The sequence below is a fragment of the Panulirus ornatus genome, chromosome 25 (genome assembly GCF_036320965.1).
Source record: "Panulirus ornatus isolate Po-2019 chromosome 25, ASM3632096v1, whole genome shotgun sequence".
NCBI lineage: Eukaryota > Metazoa > Arthropoda > Malacostraca > Decapoda > Palinuridae > Panulirus > Panulirus ornatus.
Window position 1 is genome coordinate 6,662,949 of NC_092248.1, and position 24,005 is coordinate 6,686,953.

Sequence of the window (24,005 nt, forward strand, 5' to 3'; positions counted from 1 at the left end):
TTCGTATTCATATACCTCCGCGTTGTACAGTTAGGTTCGGTAAAATGCTGTCTGCTGGCTATGTCTGCCTGTTGGGAAATGACCGGTGTAGACCCCGTTGCTCACCAACGTGAGACGAAGGGTATTCTAGTACATAGTCTTCGAATCGTCATTTCCCTGTTTGGGGCTATCATAGCCTAGCGGTAGCGCCCCCGCCTGTTGCACATGGGTCCCGGGTTCGATCCTGGCTGTTGGAAGTTTGTACGATATATATATATGTATATGAATAATCATTGTATTCGTGAAAAATGCACTATAACAAATACATATCTGTCCTCTAAGGGAAAAAAAAGAATAAAAACTATTGAAACAATATATTCTCTAATCAAAATCTGTCATGTAAATTATCTCCCATTTTTTCCTGATAGCACCGAATACGAGAGTAGAAAAAAAAAATCATTTAATAATTTTGGCATAGTTGGGCCCCGGGAAAGCGTTTGATGTTAGCACACAAAAGCATAATTCGTATATTGGAAAAAAAAAAATTCAGTTTTCTATTGTTCGACTCCAGGAGGACAGAGAGGGATAAGTCATGTGAACTGACGAGATTTTATGACCCATATTTTGTGAGAAAATTTTTTTCCTCTCCCATCCCGACTTTCAGAAGTTTTTCCGCATTTTATTGAAGTTTATCCATAAAATTTGATTTCCACCTGGATGGCGAGATCTTATATATATATATATATATATATATATTCTTTCCTATGAGTCCACGGGGAAATGAAACGCGATAAGTTCCCAAGTGCACTTTCATGCAATGATCACATCATCAGGGGAGATATACAACGAAGATTATATATATATATATATATATATATATATATATATATATATATATATATATATATATATATATATATATGTATATATATATATATATATATATATATATATATATATATATATATATATATATATATATATATATATATTCACTGGAAAAAATACAAAATTTCCAACCTTTCGACTGTATTTCAAGCCATTTTCAATGGCACACAAGACACTCTTAGTATTTAATTGATGCCAACAGTTCTTTGATTGAATCAATTCATTCAGTTCGTAAATTTAGGGGATATATCCCTTAAATAATCTTGTAAACATTACATATAAATCCCTTTAGTAAATTGAGTCAATAAATCCAGTTTGTATAAAGTATATATTCATATATCCAACACTAAAGGTTTTCCCTCTTGCTGAGCATTCCTCTAAGTCACCATAAGAGAGAAATCTAACTACATTTTACTATTATTTTCTTTTTTAATGATTTACAGAGATAGATATTATAGCTAAGGCATTGCACTGATGTGAAAAATTTCACTGCCAAGCTATTGTATCCCCATAGGAGTATAGAAGGACATAGACGAATACAGAAGTTGTTGCGGAATTGAATGTCAGTCATTTTAATTGAAACAGACGAGAAACAGGAAACAACAGTGACGTCAAGGGTATCTTTTTTTTTATTTTCACTGTTGCCTATCGTTCACGATCAAGGTTAATATTGCTTTTGGAAGACTAAATGCTTCTCTCTCGTCAGGATTGGCACTGTGGTAAGGGTAAGAGGATGTGTGTAGAATTAATTGCTAGTTTAGAGCAGATTATTTTTTCTTATTAAATTTGCTTATTGTTATTATTATCATCATTATCATTATTATTATTATTATTATTATTATTATTTTTTTTTTTTTTTTTTTTTTTTCAAATTATTCGCCATTTCCCGCGTTAGCGAGGTAGCGTTAAGAACAGAGAACTGGGTCACTGAGGGAATATCCTCACCTGGCCCCCTTCTCTGTTCCTTCTTTTGGAAAATTAAAAAAAAAATTGAGAGGGGAGGATTTCCAGCCCCCCGCTCCCTCCCCTTTTAGTCGCCTTCTACGACACGCAGGGAATACGTGGGAAGTATTCTTTCTCCCCTATCCCCAGGGAGAATTATTATTATTATTATTATTATTATTATCATTATTATCATTATTATTATTATTATTATTTATCTCGAACATAAGATAGGTATCATATGTGTTTAGCTACTTATGGATTTTGGAGAGAGAGAGAGAGAGAGAGAGAGAGAGAGAGAGAGAGAGAGAGAGAGAGAGAGATGGGGAAAAGAAGAAGTAGACTGGAAAAGGACTTATCATAACGGTCAGTCCTCATAATGACTGCTCACCACACATAAACCACTGGAAGCAAAGAGCCAGACGGCGTACCACTAGTCCAGGTTTTAGAAGCTAAGACACGCACGCACGCCTCATGATGACGTTGGACGAAAAGAAAAAAAAAGTACTTGTAGAACAGAGAAAGAGTAGCAACATGTTAGTGGATGATGGACTGGGATAGTTGACGAAAGGTGATATATGGGGGATGTTATTAAGCTGAAAGGCTTTTGACATTACCTTCGCTAAATGAGAAGTGGAAGAAAAACTACTTCAACTGCGTGTACGAGCGATTGAGACACTTTTAGGTGTAAAATAATTGCTCAGAGAAAACAAGAATGATTGGGGTACCTATACATCACACACATAACTTTTGGAAAGCAAATAGATTTTATGACATCCAGTATTAAAAAGTTTAGAACAGAGTAGAGGAGACTGAAATGCCCACTATATTAAATTTGCTGCAGGGTTGCTTTGTAATGTTTTGAAATTGTCGAGAGAAAACGGGTAATATTCTGAGGTGAATAAAGGCATTTATTATTTTATCTGAACTGTTGTATTTAACCATGTAACTGCCTCTCCATTATCTTAACCGCTCCACAGGTCTGAATTATGAGAGAAAATGGGTTCAGTGCGAGAAAAAGAACGGGTATTTGAGTAGAAGAACGGTAGGAAAATGAGATCAGATATGTAATGAGGAGTCATCTGTATATGGAAGGAATGGGATAGTACCTCAGGAGACACCAATGTTGATAGGAACAATTGGAATGGACGCTATGCCATAAGAGATAGAAGTGGGTGGAAAAAAGAAATCAGATGAAGAATGGTTAGGCTGTAATATATTTGCACCACACCCATTCTGTTGTTACTCTGGTGATGTCAAAGGCTATGCCGAACTATTTTCCAAAATCCTTGAGGGAGGAAAAGGGAAAATATGGGTCATATCAGTGTCAAGGTCACTGTTCAGTGTTAAGGTCACTGTATATGAGATCTGGCACAGCGAAAGCCAGAGAGTTTTCAAGTGCTTGTCGAAAAATATAAAGTGTGAGAGTTGAGGCAAATTACAAACGTTCCTGGAAACAGTTTAAATGATGAGTTGCTCCTCAGTGAAGAACATCTAGGTCATGTCTGTGTGTGTGTGTGTGTGTGTGTGTGTGTGTGTGTGTGTGTGTGTGTATCAGTAGTCCTAAACACACCTTCATGATTCTCTCTCTCTCTCTCTCTCTCTCTCTCTCTCTCTCTCTCTCTCTCTCTCTCTCTCTCTCTCTCTCTCTCTCTCTCTCTCTCAAGCACGCTCCAACACCGAATCGTGATCCCACTCAACGGTGAATTAGGAGGAGAAAACCTCAGAGCCTCCGAAAAAAAAAAAGAAAATATAAAAAGAGTTGAAATAACCGGCCGTAATAGAGCCAAGAATGGAGCCGGCCGACTTCGCTCGCCAGGGGAAGGTCCAGATTACCTTCACTTTTATGTTCCTAAAACTGCATTGTGATTTAATCTCCTCTCGTAAAAGTGGCGCAAGGAATTCCCTCCGACAAATCCTACACTCCCCTCCCACCCGAATCCTTTGTGAGGTAATTGTAATTCGGTTTCGGCGTCGTGTGTAAAGCATTCAGAACAGTTTTGCCAGTAGGAGGCGCTCCGTAGTAAACACTTCGATGCATTTCCTCGCACACAAAAGAGATTCTGAGCTGTTCTGACCTGCCCTAATCTTATAATTCGAACCCCCATCTCTGGTACTGAGTTTTATGTTGCTACGTGTCGGGAAAGATTTTCTCCAGACATGTTAGCTACAAACGGAGGATAGAGATATGAAAACCGACTTGTGTATTAATCGTTGTGTTTTGTGTTTATCTTTTATGTGAAAAGGTGGAAAGGTCACACGGTAGACGAGAATTTCGTTTTTATAGTCATGTGAAAAGGTGGAAAGAATACTTAGTGAACGAGAATTTCGTTTCTCTGTTTATGTAAAAAGATGAAAGGATGGTTTTTTGCGTACATAAATTTTCTGTTGCTTTCTTTGCGACGATAGTGGCTGTGTAGTTATGTGTGTAACATGAAAGTGCATTTTTTTTCCCCAGTGAAAACTTTAATTGGAAAAATTCTTGGATAATCATCTTGCGTGTATCATGATTTAAGTTCCTTTTGTTGTCTGACTTAGAGAGAAATTTGTACAATATTTACATAAACTGTGATAAGCTCTCGTTGGTATTGATGAATATAAGAGACATGCTTGAAAAAAAGCGAAAAGTTATGTGAAGGGTCAACTTTTCACGCTGCCAAATCCATGAATTTATTGACGCGTCGATTTCACGTATAATTTTCCCTCACACGCGCAGTCGAACGTACACCTCGCAAATAAATTATCTATATAGGTGAGCAGGGTGGAGTCCTGGCACCCGCGCTGTTTCGATAGCGTTGGTAAGCGTGGATGTGAGACGCATTTCTTAACAGTGTTGATAGCTGCCCCGTATGGTAATTACAACCGAAAACAGAGGATGAATAAGATACATTATACCTGTTTTGAAAACAGTATAGTCCGTATTGTATAATTGGTTTTGTTCACATTGAGAATTATAGAGAAAAGTGAGGGGCGTTGTAGGGTTTTTTTTCAGTATTCCTTCGTCCGTTGTCTCATATTGTCTAACACGAAAATGTAAGGGTAGTTTTTTTGTTTTGTTTCAACTGGTGATTAAAAACAAGACGTGAACGACCTTAATGACCCCCCTTGGTCATTTATCAGGCATTCTTTTCTGCATATGTAATGATTCTTGTTTTCGCGTCACCATTGCACGATTCAAGTAAGGAAATTCGTTTCAGTTCATTGGAAACTTAGTGTAACAAGGGAGTCCCCCCCCCCCACTGCTTGTGAAAATTACGAAGTAGTTAGATACTCGTGACATTGACTGGTATAAAATCAAAGTAGACTAATTAGGGAGGTGCTGTTTATCAGAACAGGTAATTAGCATGATTAGGTCCATACAGCGTTCGATCTCAATCACTCATTAGCTCTGCTGTTACCATCCTGGACTCTCATATTCATACGTATGTATGTATGTATGCATGCATGCATGCATGTATGTATATATGTATGTATGTATATATGTATGTATGTATGCATGTATGTATGTATGTATGTATGTATGTTTACCAAATGGCGTCCAAGCTTCGTCTCTTCGATGTATATCAACTGACTGTTATATTTCTCTCTTGTGTCTCCCCTGATGATGTGATTATTACACGAAAGTGCACTTGGGAACTTATAGTGTTTCATTTTCCCCGCGGACTCTTAGGAATGTATGTATGTATGTATGTGACCTGTTAACACCAGCCATTATGTTTCTCTTATTATTATTATTATTATTATTATTATTATTATTATTTATTATTATTATTATTATTATTATCATTATTATTATCATTATGGCATGTTTTCCTTGGATTATTATTCATTTTTCGGGAATAGAATAGAATTAGACTGATTCGTAAGATGTGTGTATCTAATAGACAAGTTTTTTTGGCTTGGTTTTCAAAATCACACTAAACCAAACCCCTAAAGAAAATAACCAAAGAATGAAATAGATTTCAAAGGAATATTCTCTCTTTTGTTTACAGGTTGTCTGCAGGCAAAATACCCAGATTTACAAAGACCTTTTTATCTCTACAGCTAAATGTTCTTCTAAATGGACGGGGTGATCCAGCGATGCCTGCAGTGTACATTTTTTTATTATGAATCATTCCCAAAATCCATGCAATGTACTGTTGTCTGAAACCTTTAAGAGTTTTTTTTCTCTCAAATATTTACAAAATACCTTCCCCAAACTTTGCAAAAATTATCTCCCATACTTTGCTGAATATTTCAATATATGGAAGAGAATGTCTCTAGCAAAAGTAGTTTCTTGTACCTACCCAAACACTCTCCAAATCCTTATATAAAAAAAACTTTCAAAGTATACAAAAATACTTTCCTCAGAGCTTACACATCTCGCTCTCTTAAACCAAAGACAAAATACTCCTGAATAGAGTATAGACTACTTTCTCAAAAGTTTCAAAATACTTTTTCATCCATACAAAATGTTTAATTAAAACTTATAAAACACTATCCTAAATCTTAGATAAAAATCTTGATTTTTGCCCCTGATGATGTGCTCTCAAAGGCTTCATGTTTTAAGTGTGGTTTATCTAAGGTTTTATTCAGGTTTTAAGTGTGGTTTATCTAAAGTTTTATTCAGGTTTTAAGTGTGGTTTATCTAAGGTTTTATTTAGGTTTTAAGTGTGGTTTATCTAAGGTTTTATTCAGGTTTTAAGTGTGCTTTATTTAAGGTTTTTATTCAGGTTTTAAGTGTGGTTTATCTAAGGTTTTATTCAGCTTTTAAGTATGGTTTATCTAAGGTTTTATTCAGGTTTTAAGTGTGGTTTATCTAAGGTTTTATTCAGCTTTTCAGTGAAATTTATCTAAGGTTTTATTTAGGTTTTAAGTGTGGTTTATCTAAGGTTTTATTCAGGTTTTAAGTGTGATTTATCTAAGGTTTTATTCAGGTTTTATGTGTGGTTTATGTAAGGTTTTATTCAGGTTGTATGTGGGGTTTATGTAAGGTTTTATTCAGCTTTTAAGTGTGGTTTATCTAAGTGTGTTTGTGTGTCTGTAGGTTATTTTCCTCTGTCATAATGGTATGTCCGATGACACAGGTAAGATCGTCCCGTACGTGGAGACCAGCGTGGTTCACGCCTCCGCCCTCTCGCTGGTGGTGATATCGCTGGAGCGATACCTCGTCATCTGTCAACCCCTGCAGGCCGGCTACCGCTGCACCAGAGCCAAGGTTATCACAGCCATAGTTGTCATCTGGGTAGTTGCCTTCGTCTCTGCTGGGTACGTATGGTGGGGAGGAAGAGAGGGAGGGAGGTCCAGGGGTCGTGAGATGGTATGAGGGGTCATGGCTGTGTGTGTGTGTGTGTGTGTGTGTGTGTAACGCTGCCCAAGGAGGAGGAGGAGGAGGAGAAAGGGAGGAGGAGGATGAGGAGGATGAGGAGGAGGAGGAGGAGGAGGAGGAGGAGAAGGAGGAGGAGGAGGTGGTGACCTGAAGCTATCCTGGCTGGGGAAAGGTCACAAGACCTGTATATATGTTTGTGGTGATCGTGTGTGACCTGAGGAGATTACATGGCATCAGGTCAGGTCATGACCTTCACTGTATATATATATGTATACTTTGATAGATATTTGATGATCTAGAATGAATAAGTATAGTATTTGCTAGGTTTGTGACGAGCTATTTATTAAGTTAAACTAATGTCAGGCATGTGCGAGATATTAGCAATGCAGACACTTCAACTGCAGAATTTAAACCATATTTTTTTCATATGACATTTTGTAAATATCCAGTTCCCTTTTGCTATACAATATTCCGACAAATTGTCATTTAATGTAATCCTTGAAGGCTCGGCATGTTTAATAATGTTAATGTGGTGGAAAAAAAAAAAGGACTGTTTTGTCTACTAAGTAAACTTCAGTTGTAATATGGTACGCAAACACAGTGAAATGACTTCACTTTCTACTTGTGTGTGTGTGTGTGTGTGTGTGTGTGTGTGTGTGTCACGTAGGCTGAAATTTGACCTTGTCTGAAACGCCATACGGACGTGGGCTTCAGTTAATCAGTCTAGCTTGTTTTTCTTTTTTTAACACCCGTGATGAAGTGTGATCAATATGTTACGTATGATTGATCAACAGTGTCGTAAATACGGCTTCATGTTAACGTTGTCCTTTGAGACAAGGTTGAGAGCAGGTTCATAGCGGGTTATGCAAAAGAGATTATCTTTTTTTTTTTTGAGATTCAGTTTCGTAATGAGAAAGTAAAAATGTGATATGGGATCATAGTGATTCGCATCCAAAAGGGCAGGTAGGCCATGTGCAGTACTTGATTCTCAGTCAATATGTCCACGAAGCTGTGTGGTCGGTTCTTATCCAGTATGTCCCAGACCAGCGTGGTCGGTTCTTATCCAGTATGTCCCGGACCATCGTGGTCGGTCCTCAACCAATATGTCCTGGACCATCGTGGTCGGTTCTTAACCAATATGTCCCGGACCAGCGTGGTCGGTTCTTAACCAATATGTCTCGAAGCTGTGTGTGGGGTCAAAGACCAACTCCTCTCCTTCCAAAGGTCGATGATTTCATGACGAAGGACACAACCACGTCTCAGTGTTGGACAAGTCGGGAAGAAGTACCCACATTTAAGACGAGGGTCGTGGATCCTTAGCTAAGGCTTTGTGAGCCCCGGAGGGTATGGGTTTTGCGAGCGTGTTACACGACTCTTGCCACTCCATCTAGGCTGCCAGCCTCTTTGTCGTTCCCATGGTGCCACGCCACACACACACACACACACACACACACACACACACACACACACACACACACACACACACACACACAAGTCCAAGACGACCTCCCCTTCTTGACCTTAAATCCCTTAAAACAAAGATTTTTTTTACGGCCTTTGAGGACGACGGGAACGACTCTTGAACACGACTCTACCACCGATGAGCACGACGGGTACGACTCAGGTATGATGAGCTGGTCATTATACCCAAGTCGCACCGTCGTGCTCAAGGGTCGTCGTGTTGTGTTCTAGGGTCGTGTCGTCGTGCTCCAGGGTCGTATCGTCGTGCTCAAGGGTCGGTCGTATCGTCGTACTAAAGGGTTGTGTCGTCGTATACATTGGAATAAAAGTCTCGCTTCATCTTTTAAAACCGTGGCATTCCCACGCATCACATATCCTTTGGCGCATCCGTGAAGATATTTCAACACAGGAGAGCACAAAGCCAGATTTTTCGGGCAAGATTATACATTTTTTTTCTTTCAGTAGGGTTTGAAACGCTTCTGCCTCCCTCCATACAGGATCTAAAAGCACTTAGATTATCAGATTCCCTGAGTGCGTGTAAGGTTTGTGCGTTGAAACTGCTCTACGTGGATTGCATTAGTGAAATTGACTCGTGTTAACATTCTCTTGTCATTGCTCTCGTCTGGAGTGGAGTCATACCACGTCAAAGGATTTTAATGGAATAAGGTAATTCACCGAGGTGCAGTGCCCGTGTGGGGGGGAAAAAAAAGAAAAACAACAACAATATTCTACTTGCGTTATAAGGTCATAATGTAATCAACCACATAGCACTGTCTGGGTTCCTCGTTCTGTCGTGTTCATAAAGTCGATCTTCCCCCGCATTTGCTGCTCAGTTCCGTCTCATGTCTCATTCTTTTGACGAGGATTTGCGATATGATGTTCTCTCTCGGTAGTAACGCTTTGTCAATATTAAATTAACGTCCACACTAGAAATTAAAGAAAATGTAACTAATTTCTCCCCCCTGATGAATTTCAGGTTTTCCTCACAGTCAAAATGAAACTCTCATGTCTCGCATTTTTTCCGATCCAACTTGTAAATAAAGATTCAGAAGGTAAACATGAGCAACATATATATATCCACTCTCGTTCCAACCGTAAACCTGAAAGCAATAGGCTACTGAATCGCTTACCTTAAAGCAATAGGCTACTTGAATCGCTTACCTTAAAGCAATAGGCTACTGAATCGCTTACCTTAAAGCAATAGGCTACTGAATCGCTTCGAATGGCCACAAACAAGACACCAACGCACATATTACTCGAAGCTGAGGATAATCGTATTTGCTGATACTGCTAATTCATACAGTGAAGATTGGTCACCAGTTTAGCAGGAGGTTTGCATCACACAAACGATCGGTAGATTTTTCCATCTTCAGGATCATTTAGCTTTGTTGAACTTCTCTGGTTTTCCTCGAGTAATTCATTTCTTTATAATTCTCAGAATAGATATTGTATGGATTTCCTTTAATCATCATTTTCACTGTTTTATTATCCCCCCCCCCCAACTCCTATTTCGGTCCTATTACCAAATTTCCATTTCCACTTAAGGGGTCAAAGAGTTTGTATAAGCCCAGCCCAATGTTTGCCCTCGTATACCTGACGTTACCAGTCTTAACTTCCACCATAATGTCACTGACTGACCGTCTGTGTTTCCAGGCCTGTGTTGCGCATTGTCCAGCACCAAAGGGTACGCTTCCATGACGGATCTTACAAGCCCAGTTGCTTTACGCCCCTGACCAGCAACTGGACCAAGTCCTTCTTCGTCATCTCGTACATCCTGTTCTTCTTCACGCCCTTGCTGCTCCTGGTGGGGGTCTACACCGTCATCGCGCGTCAGCTGCTCGTCGACACCTACGAGTTGACACACAAGAAGGAGAACCCACAGATGAGGGCGAGGCGACAGGTCGTCATCATGTTAGCCACAGTCGTCCTCTTCTTCTTCCTGTGTCTTATGCCTCTACGGGTCTTCTTCCTGTGGATCATGGCCGTCTCGAACGAGACGATCAACTCCCTGGGCATCGACGTCTACTACAACCTCCTCTACTTCTGCCGCGTCATGTACTACATCAACTCGTCCATCAACCCCATCCTCTACAACATGACTTCGACCAAGTTCCGCTCGGCGTTCCTTCGCGTCTTCTGGGGCAAACGAAGCCGCATCCAACGCCAGCACACGTACAGCAACACCTCCTTCAACAACCCCACCGTCAGCCATAACCTACGCCTCAACTACGGCACCAATTGTTCCATGGTCTACAAGACGCTCTACTCAAAAAGCGTCGTCAGCAACCAGTGTAGCTACATGTCTACCGCGTCTTCCTCCTCACAGGTCACACGCCAGACGAGTCTAGCCTCATCCACCAGTAGTAAATCCAGAGCCACAACCAAGGACACCTTCGTCTAGCTCACGTCACCTTCCTCCTACAGGAGTGTGGTGGTGTTAGCGAGATATCACCTGTCTTGGTTTTAAGTTCCTGGTTGTGAACTCTGCCGACCTATATATATATATATATATATATATATATATATATATATATATATATATATATATATATATATATATATATATTCCTGATGATAATAATTATATTTATTCATTCCTTGTAATGTGACCACTGCCTTGAAACGTCTCAGTATGATGTATAATGTAATTTAACATTAGATGATTGTATTCTCCACTTTGTTAATATAAACGAATAGTTTCTACCTGAGAGAAAATGAAAAAAATATAATGTGATTTGTTTTTTCTTTTTTTTTTAGGAAATTCATCAGTCATTCGATGTCTTTAGGAAGTGGGCTTAAAAAAACTAATGGGACAGTTTGTTTAAAGATGGCAAGACCCACCACACACACATACCCCTCTCTCTTCATCCTTCTCCATCGTCGCGTTTTTTGTTTTTGGTATTTTATTGCTTTGAGCTGTGAGTGTCACACGGATCAACATTACGCTGGTGAATACAAGAAGGAATCCTATTCTGTAGAGGTCAATCAGATGTATTTTGGTGTCGTAGATGTTGTATAAAGTTTGTATGACCATAATGCTTTATGACAGGTGTTTATAACCAGTACGTAAGTAAAGCCACATCTCTTGGTGTCATATAAACTAATCTTCCAGTATATAAATCTCTTTATGTGTGTGTGTGTGTTGTGTGTGTGTGTGTGTGTGTGTGTGTGTGTGTGTGTGTGTGTGTGTGTGTGTGTGTGTGTGTGTTTTAAGAACTATCAAATAAGGTGAAACTGGAGTTTCAATGAAGTGAGAGACATGATGCGACTCCAAATGAAACTGGGGGAGGGAGCCGTATCATTTTATGGGCATTATAAAGCTTTCCTTCATTGTAACTTCTGTTGGTTATTATTAACAATACTAGTAGGTTTACAACCTTAAGAGTGCATCACTCTAAGGGGCCCTAATGGCTGGGTGTTTTCGGGTCTGTGAAGAATGTGATGTTATTATTGGACAAATGTTTACATGTTTTGAAACTGTGTTAATCCATGACATTTACACGGATGACTTGGTGAATGTATTAGATAAGTGTGTATATTCTCACCTTCGCTGTATAATTATGAATTACAAGTATATATATATATATATATATATATGTATGTATTATATCTGCTTTTTAAAAGCAGAGGCACTCAGGGTAAGTTCTGTATGGTGTCTGAGTGATATGAATCTTTAAGTTAAGGAAAGACTGGTGAAGCTCCTAAAGAAGAATTCTCTCTCTTCCTTCTTCTTCTTCTTCTTCTTCTTCTTCTTCTTCTTCCTCTTCTTTTTTCTTCTTCTTCTTCTTCTTCTTCTTCTCTTCTTCTTCTTCCTCTTCTGCTTCTTCCTCTTCCTCTTCTTCCTCTTCTTCTTCTTCTTCTTCTTCTTCTTCCTCTTCTTTTTTTTTTTCTTCTTCTTCTTCTTCTTCTCTTATTCTCCTTCCTCTTCTGCTTCTTCCTCTTCCTCTTCTTCCTCTTCTTCTTCTTCTTCTTCTTCTTCTTCTTCTTCTTCTTCTTCCAGCTTTTGTGTCAGTCTGTATGTAGTTATGAAAGGAAACTGTTATATGACTTCTCTCTGTTATTTCCTGTATATTAATATAACATTATACTAAGGTCAGTCGACTTTGTCTAGTGTTTTCTACCTCATGTGACTATGGTATAGATTATTTCCTACCTGTGAGTAACCCTGTTGTGTTGTGCCATTTGCTTCTCACCATCACCTCACCAATCCCACCGCCACATCCCATTTTCTAATCCCTCTTAAAAGAAAAAAAAACCCATCCAATTCCATCATTACTACTGCAGTACCCACCTTCAATCCCTGAAACCACAATTCCCCACCAATTACCACCACTCTTCACTCACTGTGGTCACCACATCTCCAACCACTAGTTCGTAATCATCCCCCCTGCAATCTCTCTTTGTTCCTAACCAACCGTACGTTGATAAACCATATAATGGTTACACTGATTAGTATTAGCCATAATTACTAGACCTAAGTGATCAGGGGAAGGTTAACTCCTGAAGTTCATCAAATTGTTCACAATATCAATGTAGTGTCATTTCAGTGTATAAGTAAAATGTAGCATGGATCATCACTGAATCATATGTAGTGGTGATCATAACTGTACATATGTATTGATGAACATCAACGTGAAAAACAGTATATCATTACATGTCAGTGATTTCCAATTCTGTTTTGCATATTTTGGATGTCTTTCAAAGTGTGTGTGTGTGTCTGTGGTGTGCGTGTGTCATCACCTATTTGTACTGTACGGGGAGGGAGTTTTACACGGTGTGTCTGTGTTGGTGTGTGTGTCTGTTTTTCTTAGAGACATGATCTTCCCTTCCATACCTTTATAATGCATTAGTAATTTACGCTCGTAAATGAATTTGAGTTTTCCATCAATAATTGTTGCCAATAGTTTTATTTTCTTATTTTTGCTAAGATGGCGCGGGCAACTGAATATATGAATAATATATATATAATCAGGTACCCATTTAACGACCAGTATCTAAAGGAAGATGAACAGCTGGGTTGACTGTGGACAAACTGCCACACCCATGGTTCGAACGTATGAGCTCAGCCCCGGGCAGTTTATACACCACTTCACCACGGATGTCCTCTTTGTTGATATTATTCTAATCTATTGTTTACTTCATCTGAAGGACCTTACCGTGTGTGAAATGATGGTAAATATTCTCTTATGAAGGAAATAAATCGGATCCTCCATGTAAATAATACTGTTATTTACAACGGAATTTACTACTTTGTTTACAAAGTTGACTTAAAGCTTGCTCGGGTGAATGTGGCTGTCATTATTCCACGTTTTCCATCCTAAACCTCAAGTGTAATAATGGGAGGTTGTATAAAGTGTGAAAATGAATGCAAATGGAGCTTGCTGAATATGGAAAACATAAATATATAGACTATGAAAAATGTAAGACTGATGTTTTCATATGAAGTGTACATAAAACATGATAGGATATGTAAATATAACTTGTGAATGTTAAAATGTTCCTGTGAGATTATTTATATATTGTAAATAGGGAGTGTTTATATCAACCCTAGAATGCAAGCGAAAATAGAAAGTGTAAATAAAGAGGTTTGAATCGAATGTTGTAAGTCTGTACGTCTGAAATAACTCTGTAAACAGTACATATATGGTGAATGAAGAATGTTGAAATTTAATTCAAAGTGTTACTGGAAAATATTAATAGCATTTACCCATTTGATCGCACATTTTAGCCTGGTTGCACTTTTTAACTGTTCATAGGCATCAGCGTTTATTCAAAGAAAATTACACTTAACTTTTAAATCCATTGTGTCCTAATGATATTAGAGATTATTATATTCTCTTACCTCTCATATTCCAGATCCTTTTCTCAGCCATGTACCATATTAAGCAAAAGTATATGTATCTTATTATATTGCCTCTGGTGTTTCTAGGACCACAGTGGGTGTGCAAAGAAACTCTCTCTCAATGTCACACATCTCAAAAGGACTCCCTCTCTGGCTGGAATTTGGGTTATTTAAAGCATCATAGATCATTGCCTTTCAAAAAGGATTATAAAGGACAAGGAAAACTATATAGAGAGGATAGGATTATCTTATGAAAAAAAAAAGAATTAAATACTGTATAGATTCATAAGTGTTAAGATGAAATCAATGTCTGTGTTTCTATGGCACAAAGGCATTACTTATGCTCTTGAAACATGCAGGGTACATATATTGAACATACAAGTCACTTTTTGAATGCAAGTTTAAAAGATTCAAATTTGGGTCATGTGTAAAGATCACAATTTTTTCTTCTTCCAAACTCTTGCTTGTAATTTCTAGATGCTAAAAAAAAAAAAAAAAAATTGATGTTTGGATTCCTTAAAGTTTTCAGCCATGAAGATTCCAAAGGAAAAAAATGTTTCTTTAAGAATTCCAGATACAAGAATCCACTAACTGGTCCAAAAATTTACGGGATACAAGTGAGGAAAAATAAACGTTCCTTAAAAATCCCAATATAAAAAGCTTAGAGCACAAAATGACCCACATGTTAATGTTTTACAAACTTAGGGAGTAAGAGGCCCCAGGTGCTTTCCAGTCATGGAATTCATGTATAGTATCCCAAAATGACACATTGTATTATCCATTTGAACGAGGCTGTTGTCAAATGTATTAATGAATACTGCAACACAGTGGCCCCCGTCCTATTTATATATAATGGGAGCTTTTGTTGAAACGATGTAAGGAAGATATATATATATATATATATATATATATATATATAAAATAAAACATAGAATTATGTGTCTGTGTTGACTTTATATGATGATGTACGAGTCAAAAACCCTATCGAATACCTCATCTTTTGTCAACATGCCCTTTGATTAATATTCGGGGGGGTCTTAAGAAAAAAAACTTCACACAGCGTTAAGAGCTATTTTTCACCATGGGAGTCTGACCTCTATACATCATCCAGCGCTTGAAGGTAAGGGTTTTGACCCGTAAATATTATCAGTGCTTGGTGAGTATAGGACTAATTTGTGAACATTTCTGGAGCAAGGTATTTAAAATTGCTTGCTGCTGCTTCCAATTTTTCCTATGTCCACTGTTTCCATAAAACACATTCTATGAGCGTAAAATATTAGAAATATTATGGCTTTTGGAAAGCCACTTAAGAAAAAAAATTATATATATATATTGTTATTGATTTGAATGATTTAATATATATTATATAATGTAAACCACAGTTTGATATTATGTGTGATTTGGTTTGTTTTTCGTATGGATTTATTTAAGGAGTATGGTATAAACATTTGTATAGGTTAACTTTGCAAGATTTATTCACCTAGTAAAGAATGAATACAATTTTGAATATTTATGTAAAACCAGAATGACTGAAACTTTTATTTAGGGAAAGAAAAACGACCTAATACTGATGGAATATTTTAGTATTGACAATGTCATAATATCACTTTCACCTTCCGTTAGCTTCTTAGCCTAACGTACCACCCGGTTTCATCATACAGTACCGTAACCTAACTCTGTTTTTGTCCTACTTTCACCATCCATTGACTTTGCCTAGTTAGCTAAGCCCCATTCAAGATTTACTTTACAGCAGTTTAGTTTAACCTAGAATGATACTGTTGAAGTTAATAATGACTGAATGCCTATAAAGTTATTATTGACTTTTTATCCTACACCTCCGCATTTAAAGTAACTTCTAAAGAGGTTTACTGAGAAAAAAATAGATATAGGGTTTTTCTACCTTAGGGAATTTGATTGGATTGAATAAGAACGCTTACAGCATTCCCCCATTAACTTTTATTAAAAAAAATTTCTCCATATGTTATAATTGTTTTTCTCTACATGATGTGCCTATTGTAATTATAAGACGACAAATACTTTCAAAACTTTGCTTATAGCTTTTGATTTTTCTAACTGAAATGAGATTAGATCCTATGACAATAATAGATAAAGGTTTCAGATTCTGGTTGGTAAGAGAGTCAGATATTTTTCATCCACATGTCTACGGCCTTTAGTTTGTAGAGAAATCCTTTTATTTGACACTGTGATACATGAACCGTCCTTCGGCTTGTCTATGTAGTAATCTTCTGAATAAATGTTAAATGGTAAACTAAAAAAAAAATTACTTGTTAACTTCATCCTAATAACTAATGGAGATTGCTTAAAAATATATTTGTTCACTTGTTTAATTCTCTCAGAGTTTTTTTCATTTATTTTTTTATTTCGCATTTGAAAGCTTTTCCTACTCAAGGATATGCATGCATAATCATCATGATTTTCAAGATTTGATGTGTACTGTGTGTGTGTTATTGACATCATAATAACCTTTTTGTTACAATACGGGGAAGGAGTTGTACACCTGAAACATATATTATCACCGTAGAATTACCTGAACTATGACAGATACCTTAAGACTATCTGGTGATTGAAATACTAACTGAAAACATATGAAAAATAGACTTAGGTAGCATTTCCCAAGGCACACCACGCTGTGAGTTCCTAGACTGTCACTCACAATTTTCAAGTCGGAGAGGCAAGTATAAATTTACAACAGTGATACATGAGTTATAACTTTCCAGAAAGATTTAAAGTTAATCATTACTTACATAATGCTATATGTATACGTGATTTACAGTAAAAAGCTTTTTACCCTTCATCTGTGTATAAAGGTTCTGTAAATGTAAGAATTCATTTTTCCTGACGATACGAAAGTGTCTCAACTTCCTCCACATTGAGTCGATATTTAACCCTATTTTTTTTTTTAATGAACTTCGCTCATAAACCAATTCGATCTCTTCCCAGTATCATGTTGCCATGAATTAGTAGTACATGATATTCTAGCAATCAAACCCCGGGTCCAATGTACAGACTTCAAAAAGCCACTACACCCAAAATATTGGAAAGTGATGCCATCAGGTACATTAATAATATGTGTCGTATGAAACAATATTTAAAATAGTATAAATGTCATACAAAGAGATAATGGTGCTCAGGAACAAGACACGGGAAATGTAGACCATTAAAATAAGTAATCTAATAAACGTAATGTTAGGAAATTCTTCCAGGGATGTGTTGTCAACAAAACACTTTTGTCTTCGCTTATGAAAGAGTTATGGAGCAACTCTTTAAGGTCAACTATGCTCATTAAGGTATATGATTTCCTATCTTGCAACACACGCGTTTGTTCCCTTTTTTTCCACGAAAACGAGAGGACACTGTAGCGACATTTCTCTTATACATCCGCTTGGTATTTAAACGTCCTCTACATTAACCTCAAAAAAATTCATTATATAATGATCTTTGGAGTTAATAAACAATTGATATTACGCTTCGGATTTAGAATACTAATCTATAGAACTGATAGTTATGATAAGTGATTTGATATCCCGTAGATACAAATAAATGTGTTTTGATATCCCGTAAAAATATAGTGAATAGTGGTACCGTACCTCAGTGTGCTGGTGGACACGAGGGGTGAATGACGTCCGTCTTCCTCATGTTTTTGCATCGTTTAACATCCTTGTTACTTGGATACTTGACGAGCTTTGAAGATCATCACTCACTAACGTCTCTATATTAGGTTAGTGTTGACCCTTTCAGACATGGTATGAGAAAACGTGTATTTATTACATTGTTATAACAAGGGACGAAGGATTTTGCAATGTTGTGAGAGATTAAGGTAGATGGTAACACTTACCTTTTAGTAAAGGTTATATGTATGTATTTATGTACATTATTTATTTCATTAGGTAACTTACGTTTCGTTAGGTAAAGTATATGTGTCGTAGCAAAATTCCTGATGGTTGAGGTACAAAGATGATCTACGTAATTCTTCCATGACAAACCTAATTTTTTGTTAAATATTGACATGTCTTTGATTTGAATTATCGATAAAAGGGGATTTATAAATACCATCACATAATTATGGTGGTATATCATTCATTAATGTAGAACACCGATGTTATTTATTTGTTTTCATGTTGTCACCACCACCAGCACAACTCTCTCATCCACAATGAAGCTAAAACAGTCATCACAAACTCTTCTCCCTCCGCCACCATTTTCATACTTCGGTACATTATTATCGCCAGCAGTTGCGTATCCCAGAAGTATTTTCACGACCACCATCAACAACTCACTATTTAAAAAGTTTAAACATAAAGAGCAGAGCCGACAGAGCAATATAGATCACCAAATTAATAATACGAACGAAATTCTAAAATTCCCCAACAGGTGTCAGCCATCTTGTCCACGAAACACTTTTAGTTTTTGTTACACGAGCGACTGAACGTCACTTGCGATAATGGCGATTACTCGCTTTATAGAATATGATTCTCAGTCATAAAACCTTTTCCTTTATTTCCCTTATTATTTTTTTCCCGAGGCCGATGACAACGCTGTAATGAATAAATGACTCGTTTTATAACAGGACTTCGATAACTCGAATTCTATATTGCCACAGCTTGAGTTTTTTAAACGTAATTTTCTTTTTGTAGAAGTTAAGAAACATTTGAGATCACGCTTTGAACGATGGTTGATGAAGAAGACTGATATTGAAATATATATTGGACTTTAAAGTGGCCCTAAAGGGAACGAAAGAGCGATTGAAAAAAAAAACAGGTTGAGTCTGCGTTACGAGTTTGTTATTTCGATACTTGGAACAACATTTTACAACACTGAGGAGCAATTGGTACTGATGCCCCATGCTGGCTGCTGGCTCAAGTCGGTGTGGAGTATTTTAAGCATGATATTCAACACTTGATTAGTCCAAGGGATAAAAGTTGTGCAATGTTGTGTTTTTAGGTTGGTAAGATTTTTACTTGTATGGATATATATATTTTTTTTAGACTAGGATTGGGTGGTTAGTTCACGTTTTGGTCGGTAATATAAGATACTTCGCGAAGATGAAGTTTAGTGAGCTTCAGGGATGTAATAATACTGTGAAAAAAAATCATCTTACGTGTTATATTGTGGAAGCCTCGCAATTTATGTTTATTTAACAATGTATATCCAAGACGGCGCGCGTTTTAGAGGTAAAATTTCTCCGTTCCTCTCTGATGGTACTCTTATTCTTCATTTTCATTTATAACAAACGTATCTTTCAATGTCAAACGATAATCATGCAGTATGAAATGCCAATAATTGTTAGCGCACGACAATTTCCAGTTTTAACGTTACATATATGTGGGTTCTGTTATTGGTTAAAAGTCCGTCGTTATTAAAAAGACGAACTTCATTTGAGGGTGGAAAGCATCCTTTGGTTGGAGAAGTAAAAGAATGAATTGGAATTTGACCCCGAGTGGGACATACGTCTAATACTGTCATTCTAACCTTATAGCTTCATAGACATGTGAACTCGCCCAACATATTTCCAAAATTTGGATTCGCTCTCATTCAAACTTGACGATGTAATACGGTATTTCGTTAAAGACAATCAGTAATATTAACCATTTCTCGACATGTGTTATATATTACAGCTTCGTTTGGTATGTAAGTTCATTCATCATCGTAACCATTTTGCGCCTCTATCATTGCAACTTACAAACTCCCCGACCACCACTACCATCTGCCCCAGCTCATTGAGCTGTCATCCACAGTTATGCCCACCACAAATGTCATTAATGTCACCACCTCCATCACAGCGAGAGAGGAAAATACTGGCATAGACTCGCGCAAAATCGAGTGAAACAGTTTATGCGCACAGCGTAGGAAATTCCCTTTACGGGAGCTTGCCGTAACCTCGTACATTTAAACCTGACACATAATTGATATTACGCTCTGGAAGTAGGTTAATGAATTAGAAGACAGATACTGAAATACATTTTAGACCTTAGTGACCGGTAATTGTTTCAACAATCGGTTTGGTATTTCAGTGTGTCTGGATACGAGGCGGTGGTGGATGTGACGTCGAACAGAAGAGCAAGTGTTGCCTCACTCTGAGTCTGGAGGTCGTGGAAGGAGGATGGTCGTCGTCTTCGTGTGTTAAATAGTTTTACAACTCCGTAGAATACGTGCCGCTTTTGCTGACGATCCTGCGTCAGGTTAGAACTCAGAATTCCAGTATTTCTCGCCTTGATTGCATTTGTGGTTGAAAGCCTCGTGCTGCCGTATGTGAAAAGTTAGGGTAAGATTTACTTGTATGGTGTATTAGATTATTTATTGTTAATTTTCCAGGTCAGGTGGTTGTTTCGTTACGTAAGATTAGTTTGGTACGGGTAGATTGCGTATTGGTAGTTGTATGGTTGTAGAAATAACTCGTAATAATCACACGACATTTTGTCCAGTAATGTTAGATCAACGTCTAATGTTATTTTCTTTAAAAAGATCGTTATGGACAAGTCAGCCAAATACTGCCACCATTAGCAATAGTGAACAAGTCCTCACTCCACCTCCTCCATCATTCATCCCTGCCTCATCGCCACCACAGCCCCTCGCCCGTCACCACCACCATCACCACCACAATTGCCCTTCAAATCCGCCACAAACTCTCCCTCTGTACCACTGTTTCTGCTCCTCTCTTGCACGTTGAGGTGAAATTACGAGGATTGCAAGTTATCATTACAACCACCGCCATTTCAGACAATCATTTAAAGAGATTTAAAGAGCCTGCAAACTCTAAAGCACCACCAGTTTGATTTGATAAACTAAACCTTGGAAATTTCTGCACAAGAGCTGGCCATATTGTAAGCAAAACACTTTAATCTCCCGCCGTTGCACCAACGGTCTATCACCATCCGTCCGCTAAGGGCGACTACTCACGTTAAACTGTATGATTCTCCGTCGTACAGCCTGTTTTCCCATATTCCCAGTTTTCCACTCGTGAAGTGCGATTATGATTGGCTCGTCGCTGTCACAAACCGTCCGGTAATTTCACTCGTTCTTTCCTGGATTTTATATAAAGGTATTATTGCCATGTCGGACATCCAGTGAATTTTAATTGCTTTGGTTTGGTGAAATTGTTTTCTGTTGGTTTTTGATTGATTTTGAACGGTTCTGATCTTCATTTCTATCGCAAACAAGTGGATGTTCGAAACGGTAATTTTAACGTCTGTATATATATATATATATATATATATATATATATATATATATATATATATATATATATATATGCGTTATTGAAACTACGAAATGAATGATGCTACGCTTTGAATAGAGTATTGTAATAGGATATTGAAATACACATGTAACCAGTATTCCATTAATTTACGAGAGAGGTTTCGTTACTGCATTATAATTAGCGGACTGTAATTATCTTTTAGTATAGTATGGGAAAGACTCGCGGTGCCCTTAATCTTGAACTAGGTTAGGTTAGGGAGGTACTTGTCGTAAGCAAGTGTTGAGAAAAATTTTCGGGAACCGTTGCGTTGATATTTTGGATCGTTTTGCTCCTCTGTAGAACACCTCGAACTGTGAACAAGATTCCCAACTGCTTCAGGATAATGTTATGAATTCTGTTGTGTATGGGTATATTATCTGTTAAATTATCTAACCAGTTAAAGGGGTAATGGGTGTTTACAATATCGTATGATTTAAGTAGTTGGGTGATTATCATAATCACTGTTGCCACTGATGGTAGCGTTATGATCACTACCTTATATACCAGTACCACTGGTGTTATGATTCCCAACCACCATCACCACAGTCAGTACCACATATGTTATAATCACTCACCACCACCATCCCTGCCAGTGCGAGCCAGCAACCACAATATCGCTAGCGTTCCTCTCCCTCACAATATCCCTATCCCCCACCATTACCACCACACATTTCTCAGTCACCTACACCATCAAAACCACATCCACCATAACCTTTACCACAACTACTACAATCCCCTCCCTAACGCACTGCATTGGTTCCACAGCCTAATATTGACATTGCTAATATCACAATCGCCATTATCGTACATTAACGAAAGTCTTCATCATCACCACACCCAACCCCTTTTTCTGAACAGTGTCCAAGATCACCATAAACCAAGTAATGATTATGTTTAATGAATTTCTTATAAGCTGTGATTCATCCGTTTATTGCTGGAAATTCTTGCTAGTTCTTTCGCTCAGTTAGAATAGAGTATCCTACAAGAGGTACGCTTTTTATGATTCAATTATGTGAAAAAACGGTAAAATATAGATGGGAAACTCATGTATTTAAGTCCGGTCTTCAATACATTGGTAATTGTTTAGTTTAAACGGGTTTCAGTATCTGTATTTTCCTATGAAAAATTATGATAAACGTTCGTGATTCTTAAGAGTGAAAGATTGATAATGTTCATCTAATATTTTTAATTTATTCATGATAAACAGCAATTTTATCCCATTTTTTTCGACATGACCTCCTGACTCAGCAGTAAGAGACCATTCTGAGGCGTGTCATACCCTCCAAATTCGTGAGTCATTTTGAAGTAATTGATAGATTTTAATAATAACTTTAGGATATTAATCATTCATTGTAAAGATACTCAAGTGAAACACATTTTTGATGCCTTCAAACATAGTGCAGTGTATGTGTGGTGTTACTTTGAGAGATAGCGTGTAGGAATTTTTCTGAATACTATATTGTGTTGTTTCATTGCTTAAAAATGTATCAGGACACTCGTAAAACATGATACAGTCATTTCTAGCGCCTAGAGATTTAGTTAGGAGATTTGCCTGATGTACAACTTATAGAAAGGTATAATCAGGACCTAAAAAGTGGCTCATAACTCAAAGCCACTCCAACCTTTACCATGAACCATTCTACCGTTGTTGCTCTGAACTCAAAAGATAAAACGTAATGTATTATAGGATGGATAACTTGGAATTATGTATACCTTAAAAAGGTTTTGACCTTGGGTTTAACTTTCTTCATAGACTGAAGAAATTTCCATCTTTAGCAATGGACCTTTGCGCTGTTTTCCCCCACCATCGAAACATTTGAGGGACACAAGACCCGTAATTATTTTCTTTTAACTTGCAAGGATTCTCTCTCTCTCTCTCTCTCTCTCTCTCTCTCTCTCTCTCTCTCTCTCTCTCTCTCTCTCTCTTCGTCGTTTTCTGCCTCTTTACCACAGTAGCGTCGTGGGGGGAAAAAAAACTTGTTACCATTAAAGTTCTTGCAAGTTAAGGAAGCAACAGAACCCGTTATGTCATACATAGGATTGACTGATAGACTGCCAGGCTTGCAATATTAAATAGATCCTCTTGCTGGAAGCCCAGCATTGCAGTCACACGAATATTGACTCGATATTCACCATGATGAGTAATGTTATACACACCATCAGACATTCCATTGATATTTGTGTACTATTTAGTATCTTGAGTTTGTACTATTGTAGTTTTTGAATTTCTTGGTATCGAAGAGACCGAATTGCATTGGTCAATATGTATTTTGTGCTTTGTGATTATCTTTCGGTCATAATTCATTTGAGCCATTTGGCTTATGCAT

At 37.5% G+C, this 24,005-nt stretch overlaps 1 protein-coding gene across 3 annotated transcripts in view; it reads left to right on the forward strand.

Moving 5' to 3' along the window:
- LOC139757216 (growth hormone secretagogue receptor type 1-like) overlaps window positions 1–14,041 on the forward strand; it is a 247,583-nt gene extending 233,542 nt beyond the window's left edge. For all 3 annotated transcript variants that reach the window (XM_071677386.1, XM_071677387.1, XM_071677388.1), the window contains exons 4-5: window positions 6,876–7,056; window positions 10,232–14,041. In XM_071677386.1, the coding sequence (XP_071533487.1) occupies window positions 6,876–7,056; window positions 10,232–10,979 (929 nt within the window). In that variant the 3' untranslated portion in view covers window positions 10,980–14,041. The remainder of the gene's footprint in view (window positions 1–6,875; window positions 7,057–10,231) is intronic.
- Window positions 14,042–24,005: the final 9,964 nt, after the last annotated feature.